Source organism: Haplochromis burtoni, unplaced genomic scaffold (assembly GCF_018398535.1).
Source record: "Haplochromis burtoni strain Fernald_Lab_line unplaced genomic scaffold, NCSU_Asbu1 Contig_343, whole genome shotgun sequence".
Classification (NCBI taxonomy): domain Eukaryota; kingdom Metazoa; phylum Chordata; class Actinopteri; order Cichliformes; family Cichlidae; genus Haplochromis; species Haplochromis burtoni.
Genome location: NW_024582704.1, coordinates 79,443 through 101,610, shown reverse-complemented (window position 1 = coordinate 101,610; position 22,168 = coordinate 79,443). Strand labels below are relative to the sequence as shown.

The 22,168-nt window shown below is 42.0% G+C and overlaps 1 protein-coding gene across 13 annotated transcripts in view; it reads left to right on the top strand.

Annotated features, from left to right (window-relative positions):
- neo1a (neogenin 1a) overlaps positions 1-19,338 on the top strand; it is a 156,165-nt gene extending 136,827 nt beyond the window's left edge. For 2 of the 13 annotated variants that reach the window (XM_042228698.1, XM_042228703.1), the window contains exons 15-29: positions 48-242; positions 1,842-1,937; positions 5,633-5,856; positions 9,037-9,175; positions 11,768-11,875; positions 12,201-12,395; positions 13,378-13,410; positions 13,655-13,720; positions 14,049-14,175; positions 14,334-14,578; positions 15,117-15,209; positions 15,564-15,731; positions 17,427-17,714; positions 17,884-18,020; positions 18,728-19,338. In XM_042228698.1, the coding sequence (XP_042084632.1) occupies positions 48-242; positions 1,842-1,937; positions 5,633-5,856; positions 9,037-9,175; positions 11,768-11,875; positions 12,201-12,395; positions 13,378-13,410; positions 13,655-13,720; positions 14,049-14,175; positions 14,334-14,578; positions 15,117-15,209; positions 15,564-15,731; positions 17,427-17,714; positions 17,884-18,020; positions 18,728-18,880 (2,267 nt within the window). In that variant the 3' untranslated portion in view covers positions 18,881-19,338. The remainder of the gene's footprint in view (positions 1-47; positions 243-1,841; positions 1,938-5,632; positions 5,857-9,036; positions 9,176-11,767; positions 11,876-12,200; positions 12,396-13,377; positions 13,411-13,654; positions 13,721-14,048; positions 14,176-14,333; positions 14,579-15,116; positions 15,210-15,563; positions 15,732-17,426; positions 17,715-17,883; positions 18,021-18,727) is intronic. The other 11 variants (XM_042228705.1, XM_042228702.1, XM_042228704.1 and 8 more) reach the window with 9 other exon arrangements.
- Positions 19,339-22,168: the final 2,830 nt, after the last annotated feature.

Sequence of the window (22,168 nt, the reverse complement as noted above, 5' to 3'; positions counted from 1 at the left end):
TTATTTTTCCTCCTCATCTGAAGTTTTTCCTGCTTCTCCCCCATCAGAGTCCCGTGTTCCGGACCAGCCTAGCTCACTGCACGTCCGGCCGCTGGTCAACAGCATCGTGGTGAGCTGGACGCCGCCAGAGAACCAGGACATTATGGTGCGCGGTTACGCGATTGGCTACGGCATCGGCAGTCCACACGCGCAGACCATCAAGGTGGACTACAAGCAGCGCTACTTCACTATCGAGAACCTCGGTAAAAACGGTCGCTCCCTTTTTGTTTTTCACATGTGTTTCTTTCAGCTTTTTGTATAGATGTGTGCACATTCTTGTCCCCAAAATAGTTACACATAAGGATCAAATACTAACGATTCACGTGTCAAATCATTATCAGACAAAATGTTAATGTGATCTATTTGATGTGATACTTTATACGCCAAGTTTAATTAATGGTTTGTGTATTATAAGCAAACACACAGGCAGACGCACAAGCACTGAATTAATTCATCTGTACCCCACAGTGAGTGTTTAGAGAATTAATAAGATCCTCTCCACCACACGCCTGAGCTGCTAATTATACAGATTGGCCTAATGGGCACACAATAATTAAAGGTCATGATATTTGAATAAAATATTTGGTGGTTTTAGCACTCGCTGTCATCAAACCAGTTTTACCTCATTAAAATGTTCTGCTTCTTCTTTTGCATGAGGGCCATTTCTCCACATGTGATCAATGCAGCCTTTGGGAAGCTCACACAAACTGTATTTGACTCTAAAACCTACATGATGAAATTAAAGTTAATTCCTTTTAAACCTCAGGAAGCTCTGCTCTGATAGAACCACCGTTCAAGAAACATTTGATTTTTTTTTGTTCTTCTAAGTATATAATGCGCATCACACTCTATCATCACACTCTACTGCCACAGCTGATCACTGTCTAAATGCTGTAGTAAGGGGGCCTAGAAGATGGATAGAAAAAAGAGACACAGGGAGGAATTTTTCAACCATTTCTTCCTATTTTTCTTCCAATGAGGCTTTCTGAAGGCCTTTCACAGTTTTTATTTGGACATCAATTTATTTTCAGTGATTTTTAGTCCAATCCCTTGAACCTGACCATTTTCAGAGTTTCATCTGTTAAGCCACTTAACACTGACTTATGAATCATTCTAGCATACAAAAGACACCTAACTAAAGGAATGGATCAGCGTTGTGTCTACACATAGCAGATGACTTGGTGAAGAACAAATTTTACATTGTATCTTTAGGCACTTTGCTACTTAGCAGCCTGTCACAAAAACACAGAATTTGTTCCTATTTCTTTAGTAGAATCTGTGAAAAATGCCAAAGATAACACAGTTTGACATACTTGAAATGGTATTGTTGACCCAACAATGTGAATCCCAAAGGGCTATTAGCTGAATATTAGCTGGTGTGAAGTGTGTCCCTAAAACAGAAAACATTTGAAAAAAACTGGACTAGTTGGGTTAAAAGAAGCAGCAGACGCAGTCTAAGGAGCTTGGAAAGAAAAGTGTCTTCAAGACTTTTCACCTCGATGAGAGGTGAAAAGTCCAGATGCTTTTCTTAGACTTCAGCCAATGAACTGCATCTGAATCATGTTTTAAGAGATCAAATCCGCCAAAGACCCACCAAACATACACCTGGCCTTTCAGCTGGTCCATCTGATAGAAGAAGAAACATGTAAAGAGATGAGGGTTGGCTCAAGACTTTTACACAGTACTGTATATGTGCATAATTGAGGTCTCTATTATAATGGCTGAGCTGAGCGTCTCAAGAGTTTTGGTTGATGAGATGGCTGCATCAATTTATTCCCCCCATCCTTCTCTTTCTCTCACAGACCCCAGCTCCCACTACGTGATCACACTAAAAGCCTTCAATAACGTGGGTGAAGGCATTCCCGTGTACGAGAGCGCCGTCACCAGAGCACAGTCAGGTAGGAACCAGACACATCCACATGTCGAATGGCTTTTCTTATTTGAAGCGATAGTGGATTTCTTACACCTTGAAGCGCTCAGAGGCAACATTTGAAGTGGTCACATTTAGTCTCTTCATCTTGTTGTTCTTCAGATCACATGTAATGTGAGCAGTGCTCCTTGCACCGTGTGGCTGTAAAAAAAATAATAATTCTGAGTTACAGTTATTCGCTCTCTCTAATCCGCCGTCATTATCAGAAAAAATGTGTCTCGACTTCAAATTACCAGACAGATAATGGGTCATCGGGGAGTCTCACTGCTCTAATTAACTCTCTTCATCATGGCCCCCAGAATACTTGAGTCTCTTTTTAATCAAGTGAGCAAACCCCTTAATTTTTTTATCCCAGACTATCAGTCCTGATGTGAGAGTGATTATGGATATTTTAACCAGGATGAACGGCAGAAGCTTTACTTGAGGTTTTTTTTTTTTAAGTAAAGAAGGAAAAAAACCTTCATCAGGCAAAAGAAGAATATTTTATGCAGCGACAAGTTTGTATGAAGTCTTTCATAACCGACTTCAAAAGAGCCTCATCACAAATGTTCATTATGCAATGTTAGCGTAATGGGATTTTGGCAGACGTCAGCACTGACCTGAAATATCCAGCATCAGTCGAACTCTGAGACGCAGTTTTCTCTGTGCTGCAGACTAAAAACAGCCGCAGAATATGGACAGTCCTGTTAGGCTGCCAGCCACACAATTAAAAGTAGGACTTAAGTCCCAATCCTGGGTGCTTGACAAGTGATCTTAAAGCGTGAGGCACTGCCAGTTAGACTGCATGTTCGTGGAGTTCACACAGATTATGTGACAGTGTCAGAAGACAGCCAGCCCATGCACCCTGGGGTGTCCCAGAATGTGGGCTGCACCCGCCTCCTTTTCCCATCCAGCCTCCCACCTCTCCGCTCAGCCTTGATCACTCCAGTTTGTCTCTGCTGCAGCACTATTGCACCAACCAATTGAGGAGGGGTGGGATGCTGGATGACATGAATCACGTCAACATGCGTCGAGGGGGGGTGGCAGCCGGAGTGCGCGCACACACTCGCACGCTGTCATACTGTACCCTTCTCTCTATGACGCTTCCTCACATCCTCTCACATACACACTCACATACAGAGCTGCGCACACGCAGACCCCCTGTGGTGGCTTTGGCAACCCTTCGTCAGATCCAAACGTTTCCTCTCAAAGCAGAACCAAAGCCCACCACCATCGTCTGCTGCTGAATCCTCGGGGGCGCGTTCCCTTCCTGCCAGTTTGTTCAAGTCGGGATTAAAAAGACAAGCTGACCTACATAGTACTTTTACTTTTGGAAAAAACTGAGGAAAACTTGGTGAACTTTGGTTGAGAAAGTGCTAGGCTGAATACTTTATAATACGACGCTTAACTGAAAAGCAGGAAATGAAATATTTCACCTCTATTTCAAAAAGATTTTTTTTTCCACAAGGGCAAGTCAGCCTTTTCTCCTTCACAATATTGAACGCTGTATTCTTCCAGCCTGGGTAAAGAAATGTAGCTTGCATGCCACTCCAAAACCTCAGTGCCTCTCCACAGCCGCATGAATGCTTGGAGCTTCATCACGCACACACAAACTCTGTGACTCAGTCTTGGGCGTATAATGAGGGCAGCTATGTACAGAGGCATCAAATGGAGCGAGGCAGAGAGTAGAGGGCCAACAAGTGGGCTGAGGAGGAGTGTCATCACGGGTGACGGACCAGAGCTTTTTCTCCAGTCACAGCTAAACCAAGGACAGAGCTGTGAGCAGTGAATTCACCGGCCACGAGGTCATCTTAAAGTGTTTATCATTCAGCATGATGGCCAGCAGCTGCCTGTTGGACCCTTAGTTTGAACCCCACTCAACATTTAAAAAGATATTAATATTACACTATGGAAGCTTTTACTTAATTACCTCTGGTTGAGTACTGCTGAGAATTGTGCAAACTGGAGAGACAGTAGTATTATGATATTGTTAGTATTCAAGTATTTGTGTTTTTTTACTGAATTATCTATGCATTTCTCCAAAATGCACCACACATACACTCACCGGACACTCATTTGGTACATCACACTTGTAATGGTTAGACCCTCTTTCCCTTCAAAACTGCTCTAATTCTGTTGACACGCATTTGGAAAGGTGCCGGAACGACCATAGTCCTGTATGCTGTTAAGATGATGGCATCACACAGTTGCCAATCTGCTGTTCCCCCACCTTTATGACAAATTCTGACCCATCCGTCTGAATGTCGCATCAGCCGCCGAGGCTCATAAACCTCATAACGTTTTTTCCAGTGTCCTACTGTCCAAATTTGGTCAGGCTGTGAGAACCATGGCCTCAGTTTCCTGTTCTTAGTGGGAGAAGTGTGTGGTCCTCACTGCTGTAGCCCATCTGCTTCAATACGTTGTGTGTTCAGAGATGCTCTTCACACACCCTGGTTGTAATCAGTGCTAGGAGTACTGTTACTGCTGCCTTTCTATCAGCTCTGGGCAATCGGCTCACTCTCCTTTGATCTCTGTAAACTCAGCAGTTTCTGAAATACTCAGGATGAGCATCACATTTTGTTTTTTTTGTTGTTTTTTTTGTTTTTTTTGGGGTGGGGGCTCTTTATCTTGTTTACATGCCTAAAAGCATTGAGTTGCTGTCATGTGATTGCCTGCAGTTGAGCAGGTGTACCTATTGAAGTGGCTGGTGAGTGTATATCCTAGTATAAAATGACCCATATTAAGTAAAGGCGCTAAACACAAAGCTGACTGTCTGAATCTAACACTTTTAAAGATGTTTGGTCACATATATTTTCAGTTGTATATTTTTAAAAGAGCATACAAGTCATTATCTAGCATTGATTCTAAGAGGGACTGCAACTGGAAGTAGGGAGCAACCAACCTCGCCCTCTCGCAGCAAGCTTTCCACCTTTGAGCCGCACAACAAAAGCAGCAATATGACACAAGCCCTCAACCACAGGACCATTTGTTAGTGTCTCTCCCCTCTTCTGTGCCTCCAGGCTTCTTCCTTAAATCCTCAGTTTTCCTCCTTCAGTTTTCAAGAACATAATGCGCCTTCTCGGCAGCTCTCTGGGAAGATATTCCTGGGCACTCAGTGTCCCGTCTGTTCATCCACTTTGCTTTAAAATGTTGTAAAAGCTCCATGATGTAAACATCTGTAAATGCGTTTTGACTCTTTCTTTGAAATGACTGGGTTGACATTAATATGTAACTTTTGGCAGCGGGATTACGGGTGTCTTCTTTCACTCCGGTTTTCCATTTACTGTAATCTTTTCTTAATGAATAGAGTATCTCTTCCTCTCTTTCCGTAGTGCTACAGTTGATAGAGCAGCACATACTGTACTGTAGCTTCTGTAGATTGGTCTTATTGTAGAGGTCAGTGTCTGTTTTTCTAATAGAATCTTCTCTCTCCTTCTTTTCACCCTTCCCAATCCCATCCCTGTTGCACTTAACCATCCACCTCCCCCTCCTCCCCCTCCTCCCTCACCATCGTCCTGCATTTTTAACGCATTAACCTTATTTCTTCCTCTGCGTCCCTCCCCACGTCCTGTTTTGGCTCCACTGTCTGATCCACCACGCTTCACATTCCGTTTTAATTTGCTCATTTTAATTTTTTGTGCGCATGCATGTTGGGTTTTATGGCCTGATGCCCTGACCCTGTAGACCCCGATGTTGACCTGTACGACCTCTTACATGCTCCATACACCCCAGTACCAGACCCTCTCCCCATGATGCCGCCGGTGGGCGTTCAGGCGTCGGTGCTGAGCCACGACACCATCAAGGTGACCTGGGCCGACAACTCGCTGCCCAAGAGCCAAAAGGTCACAGATAACCGCTACTACACAGTGCGATGGAAGACCAACATCCCTGCCAACACTAAAGTGAAGGTAAGAGATTCTTCTTTCGCATGATTGCATTCAGTTTATCAGATTTACAATTCGACATCAGTTCTTTAACCAAAGCAGGTTTAGTTAGACTTTTATTGTTTTTGTTTTTTTTTATCTTTGGAGCTCATTCAGCTGTTTCTGGTTCAGTTCAACGCTTTCAAATAAGCAACACATTTAGCACAGAGAACAAGTCAAATCAGATCGCTGTGTCCAAACATTAGTGATGCAGCAATATAGTACGATTTCAGTTTATTTCTGTGCATCCCTTCATATTCGTATTGATGCGCTGAAAATAAAAAGTGATGTCATATGAGGGCATATATAATTAAGTATTCCCACAGCAGCTCCCAAGCTCGGGGGCAGCATGGTATTTGTACCAGTGTGATGATCTGTTTTCATTCAACCTTTGAAGGGCTATAAAGAGGAACTGATGCTCTGCACTTTTATGATCATCAGAACTCAGAACTTGCTCTTACATGATTGGTCGTCCTGCTCGTTAGTGTCTTACATGAAGTTAGCTTTTTTTTTAAAACAGCTGGATTCTGAGTAGAAGTCTTTGTGTTATCAATGGCTGGAGTAAACAGTCCTTTAGCAGCTACTTTGTCAAGCAGAAGAGCAGCTGGTGCGTTTGTTTACAGTGCAGCCTCACACACTCATGTTCCTTTCATAAAGAAGCCTGTCAGCAACTGGTTTTCCCCCCATCTTTCCACAAGCAGCTACAGTCTGATTCCTTTCTGCGCTGGATGAAAATACAAAAAGTTGATCAGTTACGTCCATAGGAAGTCAGACGTGTGCAGCTCCATCACTCCTTTCAGTTTTAAAAAAGCTGATTCATTGAGATATTAGTTTGAGTTAGCAATAGCTTAACTTAGAATGACTCAGAAGAGCGATCAGCAAAGGGCGAGGGTGAAAGCAAACACTGGATCATATGATGCTGCATTTCCTGTAAAATTTAAATCAAGCAGGTGGTTAAGGCAGATCCCGAAACTAACAGACACTGGCACAGAATTGGATTAATCAATTAATCGCTTGAACAGCACCCTTTGAGTTGAAGCAGTTCAAGGACTGGCAGGATTGCAAACGTAAGTGGCCAAACAAATAGTCATGAACATGAGAAATGAAAATGAGGGAGTAACAATGTCAAGAGATGTATACAAAGATAGTGAGTGATTGTACTTGAACAGCTCAGCTAAGCTAAACTTCATTTGAGGAATTTAAACAAGCAGATTTTCCTGTGTTAAAAAAAAAAATTGTTTTGGTTTGTTACAAAATCCTAACAATAGTTCTTCATCAGTGAAGAACACCACATGAGAATCTTACATTTATTTACTGGGATTAGTGTCCAACAGATGCAAATCAAGAGGCACTCTCTCTGAAGAGTTAAAATATTTGTAGTGACTGTGAGCCGAGCCTTGAACAGGCTGTTTGAGATTCCGATTCCAATTCCTGAGCTGCAGCTCAATTATGATGATTACTTATCTCCAAATAATAGAGCGCAGCGTGTGTGTGTGTGTGTGTGTGTGTGTGTGTGTGTGTGTGTGTGTGTGTGTGTGTGTGTGTGGTGTGTGTGTGTGTGTTATTTGGGTGTGTGTGTGTGGTCCTTGTATCATGCATGTGTGCAAACCTGTGACCGAGCAGAGCTCAGATACGGGCCGTGTTTCCCGATAAATTATTCAACAAGGACGAGGCGAACTGAGAACTAGAAAAAGAGGGCGTAGATCTGACGGTGCATTCTCCATACCGCCACCTTGAAAGGTGTATGCACAAACGTACGGAGACTCAGTATCCAGGTCTTGCACCGGATGCTGGCACCCAGTGTTTTTTGTTTGAGGCTTCCATTGAACTGCAAAGGTTTGTTGTCACTCAAAGTGAAATGGAGGGAGAATTTGAGCGATGCCTTGTTACACAGCAGATTCATTAACACAATGTAAATCCACAACAGTACAGATACAGTATATGGAGTACTGCTCAGCTTGCTGCCATGAATGGATGCTTAAAACATTTTGTGTCACTGAGGCTCATCACCAATCTAATATATTATGATGTCTATTAGAGAGGCTCTGAAACTTTACAGTACATCGTGTATGTAAACATAGCTGTACTCAAGAGGTATACCAGCAGTAAAGCCTTCACCTTAATGCCTCCCTTAGTGCAAGTCCACAGACACGCTTGTACATTATTGAAGGGATGACTGCTCTCTAACAGGCTGCATGGTTCTAAAGAACAGGGTGTTTTCATTTCCTATCCTACTGCCCTCTGTTTGACAGCCCCCAATGGAGAGCTGCACTTCTGCCATAGCACGCAACATTATAGACAGGACACTGGAGAACCTGACTCTGTGCTGCTACGACTACTTTTTTTCTCATGCTGGTTCATCCCAGTGGAGCTCGAGATAAATGTTGCGTAACTTCAGATTCTAAATAGTTCACTAGCGCTTAATAACGTATACAGATGTTTTGTAAATGATGCACTTTCTTTGTGGCACTGTGCACTCAGTCCATTGCAAAAGTCTTGCAATAAAACCCCACTTCATGAAGGTTTTAATGTTCAGGATATTAGTTGGTGGTTAAAAATGTAATTTATTTTTAAATTGACAGGTTGTTTTTTTTTTGCTTTTGTTGTTTACCTGCCATATTTACTCTCAATGATGTAAATAGGCCCTGTTTTGGCTGTAACTGTGAGGTTGAATTAATACCTCATCAGACCGTGCTCATTTTAGCAAGGCGTACCTAATAAAGTGAAAACTGAGTATTTCGTATAAACATGATTGAAACCATCAAAAGATGGAAAGGATGTGGTTCCAAACACTGGATAGTGCACATAATGCCTCATGAATGTGAATGCTTCACACTGGTAATTTATTTTAGAACTAAAACAGGTCTTACTGATCTGTGGAGCTGGTTTTATACTTGAAGGAGCATTTAAATGATTCTGAAACGCCGCCTTGCTTCAGCTTCTCAGTCGTGAATGTTTTTGTTCTCTCTGAGATTGAAACATGACGTGTTTAGTGTTTGGATTGTTAGTCTGGAAAAGCAAGACATCTGCAGGTGTAATTCAGTTAGTAAAAATCACACAGCTCTATTCTTTTCTCTGCCGGAAAACAGTTTCCAGGGTTGTTCGGCGGCTCTGCCGTCTCACAAACTGATTTCTTGTTTGCCGCTTTTGCTCGTTTTTCCCCAGATGGTCAACACCACCAACCTGAGCTACACGGTGCCAGATCTGAAGCCCAACACGCTGTACGAATTCTCCGTCATGGTGACCAAAGGCCGCCGTGTCAGCACATGGAGCATGACAGCCCAGGGCACCACCTTTGAGACCAGTAGGAGCACTGCAGACACGCAGACACAAACAACCGCGCATAAACACACACAGCACATACATGAGTACAAAGACACGAACACGACACCTACGGTGTAACGAGCCCCCCTGGCTGGCTCAGGAGTGACATTGTAATTCTTGCCAACCAAGGAAGGAGGAGGGGCAATGTTTGAAGATTATCAAGCAAGCTGCGACTCCACAGTGTAGTCCAGTAAAAACCAAAGACTGCCATTAACCCAAACAGTGAAAAGTAACTAAAATAGAAATTAAGGAAAACTGCAGCAAAGTTGGGGATTAATTGCAGGTAGGGCTGAACGATTATGGAAAATAATCTAATTGCGATTTTTTGCCCCAATATTGCGATTGCGATGCGATTATTTTTTAAGGTCTTTGTCTTCTGTATTATTAAACAAAGACAAGCAATACATCATATAGTATGGCCAATACTATATTACATTAATTTTAAACTGTTCTTTCCTGGAAGACAGACCTCTGTTATGATGACATGAGGTGATGCATGAATTGATGACTGACATTTTTATTTAACTTCTTCAATCACAACAGTATATTTGAACATACACAATAGTTTATTTTTAGCTTACAAACATCTGAGCATAAAGTGCTGACAAGGAACCCTGGTGTAAACATTAAAATGAAAGTCAGTACAATGTGCAGATTGCAGAAATATACATAAAAAAAATCAGTGGCTTTACCACACTCAGTTTTTCGACATCTGTGAACTACTAGACAGTCATTCAATTAAAAAATAATATTAAATAAATAAAACTAATAAATAAAAAATACACACATCTTACTGATCTCTGCAGTCAGTAACATTACACATAAAGTGCAAACATAATAGCAATTGTATAAACACACACACAAACACGCCTTTAAAATTTAAAGGCGTGAAATTGGACGGTCTAGCGCTAGTTCTGATTAGCGTCACCGCTGTCTCGGTGGAGTTTAATAAACTCGGCCGTCTGCTTCTTGCTATCTAAAATATAACCAGACACTGGTGTAAATTCTCGACTGTCTCATACTTCTGTTTAATAAGTTTTCTGTTTGACGTTTAGTCAGCTGTGTGAAAACCAAGGAGGAACCCACCCGGGGGATTAATAAAGTTTTATTTTATCTAATCTAATAACTTTAATCTCAGCCAAACCGATTTACTCACGAACAAACAAAACACTGAAAAAAGCCCAACAATAACATTTTTAGGTTGTCTAAGTGACTTATATATTACGTTTAACCCGAGCAGCGAAACTCCGCGGTGATCTGAAAATGATGTGCCGGGAGTTGTGCCGTTCTCGGCCGCATCAGTAACCCTCGAGCTCGAGCTGGTGGGTAGCAGACGCCTCTGAAAACGTCGAAGCACTTTTGCAAATATGGGATATCTTGATAAACCGAGCAGATATTTGATGTTTACACACTACTTTCTCGCCTGAAAATATGTTAAAAGTTTATTTTGTGACCCAGAAAGATTAGTATGAGTAATTTTAAAACTTAGTAGCGGCCGCCATTGCTGGAAACTGGAGTTTGGCTGGGCCGCGCTATGAATTCTGGGATATGGTAGTAATTTGGACAGCCTTCGGCGCGTCGCTGTGACGTAATCGGTCTACAAATGCGGCCTCAGGAGGATGCAGCCCATGAATTTGGACATGTCCAGAGTATAATCGCAGCCTTTGCGGTTAGAAAATTGCACTTGATCATGTCGCGATATTATCGCAAATGCGATATATCGTTCAGCCCTAATTAGGATAATTTAAGGAGAGTAGGTAGGGACTAACCATTCTTCCAAAATGTAATAATATTAATAGAAATACAGTTTATATTAAACTCTGGAGCAGGTGTCTCAGCCTGAAGAGCAGTAAAAAAATTCATGGACAGTCAGTCTCCCTTAGACTACTTTTGGCTGGTCTTTCATTCAGGAGGGGTAGCCTGTTTGAAAAGCCATAAACTCCCTTTGTGTGTGTGGGTTTGTTTGTTTGTTTTAAAAAGCTGGCTGCATACCTAACAGGTAATCAACCAACAAGCAAACTCTCAGTACCTGTACGACTTTAGCTCTGTGGGTGAGCAGGCAACCATATGGCCAGAAGCCAGTGGCCCAGGTTCGAATCCAACCTGGGGCCCTTTGCTGCGTCTCCTACCCCCTCTCTGCTTTCCTGTCTGTCTCCACTATCACTATCAAATAAAGGCAAAATGCCAAAAAAAAAGATAATATTTAAAAAAATAATAACCTGCTTTGAGATTACTAAAAAAAACGAACACTTTCTTTTAATCTCTTGCATAAATATTTTTGAGTTTTCTAAAGGAAAGGTGAACAGCGTTTTTATTTCAGCCCACCCGGGGTTTGTCTCACAGCTGAGGAAATGGATGCTATTGTGTGCGTGTGCATCATCAACACACTCACACACACAAGTATAGTATATAAAAACTGTAGCTTTTTAGTCCAGGGGGAATACTATCAGCATAAAACTTTCCACATTTTATTTATATCCTGAAATGAAAGTTAGTAGTAGGAACATGTGCACGTGTGTTATTTAACCTTCTCATCAGCTCGAACAATGTCTCGTCTCCATCCCTGTCACAGCTCCCAGCTCCGCCCCGAAGGATGTGACTGTGGTGAGCAAAGAGAACAAACCACGCACCATAATTGTCAACTGGCAGCCTCCCTCTGAGGCCAATGGAAAAATCACTGGTGAGCCCCAAAGCCTCTCTTGTCCTTCACACAGATTTCTCACTACTTATTATTTTGACCATTTTGTAGCATCTCTGCACTGCAATGGACTCACATTTAGGTGAAGAATTGATGTGCAGATTGTGAATATGTCTGGGAGCTGTCTGATCACCCAGCTGCAGACTGATATTTTTTCTGTAAAAGTAGATATCCTTCAGAAAAGTATGTAAATGCATCACTCATGCTCTCCTGTTGGGGCTCTTAAGAATAAAAACAATATCCGTGATCTTACTTTAAAACTACATTTTAAACAATTGCTCGTTGTTCTTGGCGTCTTCTTTTGTAGGCTATATCATCTACTATAGTACAGATGTAAACGCCGTGGTCCACGACTGGGTTATCGAACCAGTGGTGGGCAATCGTCTGACTCACCAGATCCAGGAGCTAACGCTGGACACCACCTACTACTTCAAGATTCAGGCCCGAAACTCAAAAGGCATGGGCCCCATGTCTGAGCCCGTGCAGTTCCGCACTCCAAAAAGTAGGTTTATGTGACGCACGTTTTTCACATGGCAGCATTTACAGACTGTTAAACAAAGTCAAAGGTCCGTCGGTTAAATAGACGTTTAAGCTCTCTAACAAAAAGAAATGAGGACTGTGAGATGTTTAGTCATCACGTAGCTTTATGCATGTGTAAATAGGCAGCTCTTGGCTAACATATACACAGTACACAGCTTCCATAGCTGCCGTTATGTCAGGGCTTTGGGTTAGTAGTGGAGTTATTCTGCCCTCAGCTGTCTAAAAATCAACAAATGGGCCTTCAAGATTTTTGTTTTCTCAGACACAGTGACCGTCCTCGGATTGCACCGGCGTATTTATGTGATGTGATTTAAATTACAGATGGATTTTTTCCATAGAACATTCAACACATCATATAAGCTTAAATACATTTTATTCCAAACACCTTTGAGCACTTTTTCTATTGCTGCGTGAAACTCGTGAGCTATAACAAGGATGCTTTTCAAACCTTCTTGATTAATTTGGCTTGGGCTGCTAACTGATGAGTCTGCTAAGCAAATGTTGTAAAGAATATTGTAGGTTCAGTTTGTTTCTGCTTCTTACGGCTGATTTAGGTTTAAGCTGAATATATTTCATAAGCATCCACTCTTTTTAGAGAATGCTAATATTTAGGACATAAAGTCAGTGTGTGTTGACTGTAGGAAGGTATTATTTTTTATATATATATATATATATATATCTCAGTGTGTGTTTTAACTTCTGTATATGTTTTTCAATATACTTTCCTGTAATGTCAGTCTGGTTGTTTCTAGCATACTCTGTTTGGCTGCTGTCTGGTTTTCCTACTGGTTTTCCTTCCTATAGTTTTGCCCCTCTCTTCCTCTTCCTCCTCCTCACAATCCCCATCTCTCACTTTATTTCTGTCTCCCTCGCTGCTGTTTTCAGCTAACCACTTTTTTGCTTTTTATTGTCTCTCCCTCTCTGCTCTCCCTTGGCCTGTTAAGCTGAGTCCTCTGACAAAATGGCTAATGACCAAGGTAAACTCGCTCTCCACACTTTATCACTGCTGGACTGCACCCCCTAATGTTTCTCTTTTTCCAAGGACCATCTTCTACGCCAATTTAAAAAAAAAAAAAAGAAAGAAAGAAAGAAGGAAAGAAAAACTTAGTCCGTGTGACTGTGCTTGTGTAGTTTTTAAGATAATAAACATTTGACAGGCTCTATGTGGTGATAGAAAAGACCATTAGAATGACTTTTTGTTTTTCACCTATCTTGATTCAGCCTCAAATCTCACACCAAAGATGGGACCTTCAGGAAACCAACCTCCACGGGACCCTGTTCCACCAAGTAAGATTATAATTCCTCCTGCCTTATTTAGTGCTCATGCTCAGTTGTCATGTTGTCAGACACTACAGTCGTGCTGTAACCTGGACAAAGTTTCCCAAAACTGTCCCCACGACTGAACAATGTAACTCAACCAACTCTTAGAAATGATCATAGACTAATAATTTATAACTTAGAGGTGACTTATAAGTAACTATAGCCTCATATTTGTTTCAGTACAAATTTAAAACTATTTATTCTGATCTTGCATTTCATTTTTTTTTCTGTTGAAGTTCATACAGACATTAATGCGTAAAAGTTTGCACTCTAACTTTGATTTTCTCTTGCCGAGGAATTAAAGATGGGGAAAATCATATCCTGGTCATTGTCATAATCATCTCAGTGGGAGCCTTCACCATCATAGTGGTGGTAGTGGGGGCTTTCCTGTGCACGCGGCGCACCACATCCCACCAGAAAAAGTAAGACGCACTGTCCCGCTTTTACATTGCATGCTCTCTTTTTGTCTCTTTGTAATATAGATCTTCTCACTCTGTTTTATTAACCTACAGATCAGCTCCCTCCAGTATCTTTGACTGTTTTGCTGCTGTCGCTAACAGCTCTGTGTTCTCTCTGATAGAAAGCGGGCTGCCTCAAAATCTTCCAACGGCTCTCACAAATACAAGGGAAACTCCAAAGACCTGAAGCCACCCGATCTTTGGATTCACCACGAGAGGCTGGAGCTTAAACCCATGGACAAGTCGCCAGACCCCAATCCAGTCATGACTGAAACCCCCATTCCCCGCACCTCACAGGACATCACCCCTGCTGACAGCGGATTGGAGAGCAACCCCCACCTGCAGCAGAGGCGCAACTCCTACCGTGGTCAGTCTTGCTCAAGGCGGAGACTTAAAATGTGATGTTTTGGGAAAAGAGATCAAAGCGAAATGCCACCCTTGCTGCCTGAGCTTACATGCATAATAACATTGAGTAGACCTCTCTAGTTTGGCTGCAGACAGAAAACTACGTTTTAAGAGTGTGACTTAAAAAAACGATGATTTTCAGGTAGGAATGAGGTAATATCCTCAGGTTTGCTTTCAGGAGGTTGCTGGAGGAGTCCTGAAGAGGTTTTTGTGTCATGAGTCAACACCTGTTCAATTACTGTTGTTTTCCTGTGATTATCATGCAAAACATTTCATGCTTTTCATACATGCTGCCCATTACTCGTCATGATGCAGGTTTCTGCAAGTACAGTAAAGCTACTCAATGTAACTGTGACATTTAAAGATACAATCAAAACCCAATTAGTGCATTGATTAAGGATCCTGAGATCAGACGGATCGTTAATAAAAGGGGGGGAAAAAACGACAATCAATAGGGTAGCAGCTCTTTCTGATTGGCTGGTGTCCACCGTACCTTTTAGGCCACGAATCAGAGGACAGCATGTCTACACTAGCAGGCCGACGAGGGATGAGGCCTAAAATGATGATGCCTTTTGATGCGCAGCCGCCTCAGCGTAAGTGTGTGCGTGTGTGTGTGTGTGTGTGTGTGTGTTTGTGCAGTCGATTTGGAAACTCCTCACAAAACAATATGAAACTAGAGCACACAAAGTCTTAAGTTAACAACTTCCAAATGTTCCTTGTGGTTGTCTAATTAGAAAACATTTCATGCTTCTCGTGACATGTTAACGTTTCTGGGGATTTTTTGGTTTAGTGACTAAGCTGACAGAGAATATTGAAGTGTGTGTGTGTGTGTGTGTGTCACAGAAAACTGCATGTGTACATCTCATCGTCATCATCCTCATCACCAGTTGGTTAAACATCTTGTTGTGTTTGTGTGTCCGTGTATTCATGTCCATTTCCATTCACAGCCGTGATTAGCGCTCACCCCATCCATTCCCTCGATAACCATCACCACTATTATCACATGGGCAGCCTGTCGTCGGCGACACGCAGCTACCTCTACCACCAGGGCAGCGGGTACCCACGCCCGCACACCTGCACCCCCATCTCTCATCTAGACAGGGTGGACTCCACAGGTGAGACACTGCCCCCTGCTGGACAGCACGAGGAATAACAAAGAGGACAAGGGCACTCTTACCTTATGTCCTAACCACTCACAGATTTGTCATTTGCTTATTCATTCCCATGCCGCTACCACCTTATGTTCATATTTGAGTTCTCCATAGTGTTACTAACCACTGTTGCTTTCCTTCCTAACATACTGGCTGTGCTCTTTACCAAGATAAACAAGGGAATGCAGTCGGATACACTATATTGCCAAAAGTATTCACACGTCTGCCTTCACATGGATATGAGCTTCTTAATGCATAGGGTTTAATATATTGTTGCTCCACCCTATTGCAGCTTCAACTCTTCTGGGAAGGCTTTCGAAAAGGTTTAGGAGTGTTTCTTCTTCCAGAAGATCATTTGTGAGGTCGGACACTGTTATATGAGAAGACCTGACTTGCAGTCTCCGCTCTAATTCATCCTAAAGGTGTTCTGTGGGGTTGAGGTCAGGACTCTGTGCAGGGCAGTCAAGTTCTCATCCATGTCTTTTTGGGCTTTATGCGCTGGTGCAGGAAGGGAACAGGAACAGGAAGGGGCCATCCCCAAACTGTTCCAAAAAAGTCAGGAGTATGAAATGGTACAAAATAGCTTTGTATGCTGAAGTATTAAGAGTTCCTTTCACTGGAACTGAGGGGCTGAGCCCAACTCCTAAAAAATACAACCGCACACCATAATCCCCACTCCACCAAACTTTACACTTGGCACAATGCAGTTAGACAAGTACCGTTCTCCTGGCCATGGAAACCCATTCCACGAAGCTCTCTACACACTGTTTTCGAGCTAATCTGAAAGTCACATGAAGTTTGGAGGTCTGTACCATGTCTAATCATTTCCATATTTTTATAGTAGCACAGTTGACTGTAGAATATTTCGCAGCGATGAAATTTCACGATTGGACTTGCACAGGTGGCACCCTATCACAGTACCTACGACTGAGCTCCTGAGAGCTGCCCACTCTTTCACAAATGTGTGTAGAAGAAGTCTTCATGTATAGGTGCTTGATTTTATACACCTGTGACCACAGAAGTGATTGGAACACCTGAACTGATCTGGGTGTGTGAGTGAATACTTTTGGCAGTATAATGCACAAATAACTAGTTATAGTGAAAGAAAAATAGAAGGCTGAACTGGTGTTCAACTGACCTGAAATCATTTATAAAAGTAGACCACAAGTTGCAGCTTCAGAAATGTTAAGATGTTTGCTTTGTATTGCTACTGAGCTTTTGAAATTTTTTTCCTACTTTCTTTTTATTTTATTTTTTTAACACTTAAGATGTTTGCATGCTCTTATTCATGTTTTGAGGAACCTGGATATTGCTATAGAACTGGGATACTGTGAGATGTAAACACAAAGAAAAGACCACTGGGATAGGATGAACTGAAACCTGAATGATGTAATGTTCATATGTATATTTACATTCTAAATAAGACAGGTTTCTCAGCTTCTCGTGTACAGACTCACAAATAGAAAGTTCCATGACAGATATTTAGATTGGCGACAGCAAACCCAAAAATGAAAGCCTAAAATTCCAGCTTTAATTATTAATTATGACATTTTCTTGGTAACTTTCTACAAGCCGGTTGGCAGGCACTGGCATGCCGAAAAATGTTTTAATCCTGCAAACCCGTATTCTGACTGTCCCCACCTGCTGCCTCCTCTCCAGAGTCTGTGAGGAATACTCCCAGCTCTGAGCCCGCCCCTCCTGCCACCGCCTCCTCCCAAGCCTCCTGCCCCTCAGAGATCCTGGCTGACCCAGAGGGCAGCTACCACGGCTCCACCACCACAGAGGAGGAGCCTAGCTACTCCAGCAACCTGCCCCCACTCCGCTCAGCTCACCCGCATGCCCACGCCCACCCTCTTAAGAGCTTCGCTGTACCTGCAATCCCAGCCTCCAGCCACCCATCCTATGAGTCTCCCGCCCTGCCCAGCACTCCCCTGCTCACTCAGACCGGTGAGCCCTCATATCACTGACACCCACCAAGCTAAACAGAGTTGAATCAGAATTTTTCTAACTAGCTCTTAAAAAGTCTTTGCGAGCTGAAAAAAAATTTTTTTTTAAAGCACTGGTGTGTGTTGCGTTCACTGAGTGTAGTATTTTCGTGTGACCTTTCTTCACTCAGGGCCTCCCACTCACCCGCATGTTGTGAAAACAGCCTCCATCGGAACACTAGGAAGGACACGAACACCGATGGTGGTCACCGTGCCCAACGCCCCCGATGTACCAGAGACCAGCAAGATGCTAGAAGATGTAGACAGCGTGAGTACGGCGCCCCACACTGGCTGCTTGTAGTAAGGCAGTCAGATTTTTTTTTTTTTGGTAGGCCTGATGATGGTGGTGAATATTTGATATTATTTTTGCTGCTTCTTTTGGTTGTTTTTTTTAAAGATACCAATCACATTCCTTCCAAATCCATGTCAGGTTTACTTTGGGCACTGGATGATACAGTTACTTTCAGCTGAACATTGGTTTTAACCACATTTTCTGTTTGTTCTCTCTCTCTCTGTTTTTCTTTTTTTGTATTCTTTCCAAATTCAATCTCACCATGTTTTTACTTTCTCTTTTTTTTGTGGCGTTGTCGGCTCTCCTTTGGTCATTTCATTTAACCGTTAACTACCGATCTTAACAAAAAAACAAAACAAACAAACCCATAACTGGAATGATTTTTAATTTTTTGCCATTGAACCTTCTCTCTGCCTTGATTGGCTGTTGACCGTATGTTGGTGTTGGCTTCTCTTGGTTTTTTTCCTCGACGTCATGCTTTTGTCTGCTGCCTCTTTCTGTTTTTGTCCTTTTCCGACCCTTCAGTTCATTGTCCACCCAGCCCCCCCCCCCCCCCCCCCCCTCCAGCTCACCTCACCCATGCGCCCCCTTTGCCAAACTCCTCCCTGTCCTCTGTGAAAGATCCCTGACTGATCCTCTCCTCTCCTTTCCTTTCCTCTGCTCTCTTCCTTCCCTCCTTCCAGGTGCTTGCCTCCCTCCCCCCCTGCCCCTCCCCCGCCCCCCGCAGTAACCCTGTTCCTCTCCCCCAGAGCTACGAGCCCGACGAGCTGACCGAGGAGATGGCCCACCTCGAGGGCCTGATGAAGGACCTGAACGCCATCACCACAGCGCCATGAGCATGCACTTGCACCAAAACACCACACACAGACAGACACACACACAACCACACACTCTCTGTCACCCCCCACACACACATACAGAAAGTCACACACCCTAAAGAAAAAAACACAACCAAACAATACAAAACAAATCAACAAAACCTTCGGAGCCAGAGGCTGCTGGACACAAAATGGCTTCTCATCCCCACGAAAAAGAAAAAAAAACTCTCGCGTCTCCCCCTGCAGAGAAAAACAAAACTTCCAGACTGAAACGTAGGAATTACTTTTTCCTTTTTTCCCCGGCTTACCTTGCTCAGTCTCAGGAAGGAGATTGCCATGAGAGGGAAGAAAAAGTGAGACAACTTCATCTTTATATGAAGAACCATTCTCAGAGACTATGAACTTTTAAAAAGGAAAAATAAAAACAAACAAACATTGGTCGCTTTCAACCGGAAGATTGTGAATTTTTTTTTTTTCCTCAGCAAAAATGGTAGTCATTTTTTTTTGTTTGTTTGTTTGTTTTTCGGTGCCGAACACTCTCGCTTGAGACGGTTGATTCAGTGTCAAGTCCAAAAAATATGCTGGTTTTTGATGTATGGTGCTCATGCGGCACAGTCTACACACAGTGTTTGTTTGATTAGTGTTTTCTTTGTGCATTTTGTATATCTATTGGACAGTTTCAGTGAAGTGAACGTTGGATTTCAGCCTCCTCCTCCTCTTTACCAAGCCTACATTATTCATCAACTTTTCTTTTGTCTTTTACCCATGTGTCATATGACTTTTCATTGTTTTTTTTATGTTATTGTATTATTTTTTACATAAATATCCTTATAAACATGTACATATGTTTTTTGTTTGTTTGTTGATGTTTTTAATGTTTCCCATCATTTCATTATTATTATTATTATTATTATTATTATTATTATTATTATTATTATTATTATTATTATTTGGGATGGAAGTGGGATAATGAATGAGTCCTGAAGCTCAGTTTTTCATATCAGCAGAGGAGAGAGAGACCTGGTGCGTTTCTACAGTACATTCTTCTCTGAGGTCGCGTTGCCACCCTTTGTACATGAAAGTGTTTTCCAGTTTTTGGTTTGTCACGGGAGCTCCGTTTAAAAAAAAAAAAAAAAAAAAAAAAAGCCTTACCAACGCGCAGGTATGTCAGCGCCGTGGAGACGACTCCGCTCTGCGTGGATGGTGTCACTCAGCTGTCACCATCAGCAGCTGCTTCTTCATCGTTCAGTGGGACTTGACAGGATCTCCTCGCAGGTCAGGGGTACCGAGGACTCAGGGCGCTGGTCCCCCACCCCACCTAAATTACAAAAAAAACATCTACAGCAACAGTCGAGTTGTGTTTTATACCAGAAGTTAAGTGGAATGTGTGTTGTTTTTCCAAAAAAACCAATATTTGGTTTCAAGCATCTGTACTGCTGAACCACGTGTGTGTGCGTGCATCCCCGATCCACGGCAGCGCAGGAGTGTGTTTGCTGTTTTTCCATCACCGTGGTTCTTCTACAGATGTTATCAGATGCAAAGATGTTGGCCTTTTTGAAGGGGACTCCCAATTTGTTTTTGTTTTTTTTACATGGTTTTGTATGAAGAAAAAAAAGAAGCTTGTTCTATACACAAATCCAATATTTAAAAAAAAGGAAAAAAAAAAAAAAGAAACTAGTTTTTCATTACCCTCTTACCCAAAGAAACTTGTCATTTGCGATCATAGTAATTTGCTCTACTTTTGTGAATACCATGTTTCTCATACATGTACATCGTCATGAATGTCAATATAACTGTAAGAGATTTTAACTATGGATACAAACAAGGAACAAGTTTTTGTGGGGCGGCACGTCGGGAGGGACCAGGGTGGGGGTTGACGGACAAAAGCGGGAGAAAAAGGAGCGGACTCCATTTGGGAAATAATCTATTGAGTTGTAAACAGTTGAACCTGTATTGCACTTTTTCACAATTTTTGGAAAGTACATTTCTTACATATCTTGTGTTTTAAATATCGAAAGCTGTTTGTGTAACGTAGTGTCCTAGGTAAGCAGCAGGCAGCTGGTCTTTTTTTTTCTTTTTTTTTAAAAAATGATTATTATTATTATTTTTGTTTTTTTGCTTCAGAGATGATATGGATTGAGCGGCCAGGCGGTTTATACTCTGCAGCTCACGATGAGGAATTCTGTTGTTGCTTGTTCATGTACAGAGCTTTCTTTGCTTTCTGTAGAAATGGAGAAAAAAAATCTGTGGCTTTTTAAAAAATGTCGGAAAAAATGTTTGGACAAAAAAAAAGAGGAAAAAAAAGATGTTTTTTTTATTGGTGCTCCTATACATTGTGTATACAAACAATTATGAATACTAACAAAGTAACCGTGTCTGCTCGTCTTCTTTTCATCAGACATGACGCCCGACAGGCAGCATTGGTATACATACATACTCCAGAGATGAGCGAACACCGAAGAGTCTCTAACCTTGGGCTTTACATTTTGAGGAGGGGGGGGGGGATAAATATCTTTCGGTAAACGACAGGTCAAAGATTGCTATTCAGGCTTGATTTACAACATTGAAATCCTTCATTAAAAAAGCAGGGCAGCTGTCATTTCACCTCATAAATTTAACAATCCATAGAAAAGGACTGCCTATGTCAGTTTGTACTCTATCATGTGGTTATTATGAGATGGATTCACCTCACATGATAGGGAAAAACATTTGGGTTTTATTCACAGTGTGAACCTGAATCTATGTACACGTGACAAAAATTCTTCCATCTATAGACGTGACAACATCCTGTATGTGAGGTCAGCTGACGGAAAGTCATTTTTTCCACAGTCAGCGCAGTTATGATGAAATTTCTCTATTTTTGCATTTTTAAAGCTGTGGATTTTACTTAAAAAAAACATGTCTATTAGTCATGCTTTTTGCTTTTTGCTGTTTTCTGCAGCATTCGCAGCAAAACAAAAAAAGCAAAATAAAACTACTTGTTTTGATCTCCACTGAGAGGACAGTCCAAGCGTGCAAAGCCAGTATAAAACGCATTTGTAAGAGTGTGCATAAACTAGGTATTGGGAAATATTACGATCTGGCAAAGACATGTAGAAAAATGACCCACTAAAAAGAAAATATATATAGGCTAAAAATACTTTACTCAAAGAGTTGTAAACTGTGATATCTTGTCTACAGGATATGCCCATAGGGTGCGAAAAGCCGACATTTGAGTTTGTCTATGTTCATCTCAGACCAGATAAATATTATATAGTCTAGATCAAGATGTCAAACATGAGGGTGGGGGCCAAAATTGGCCCAACA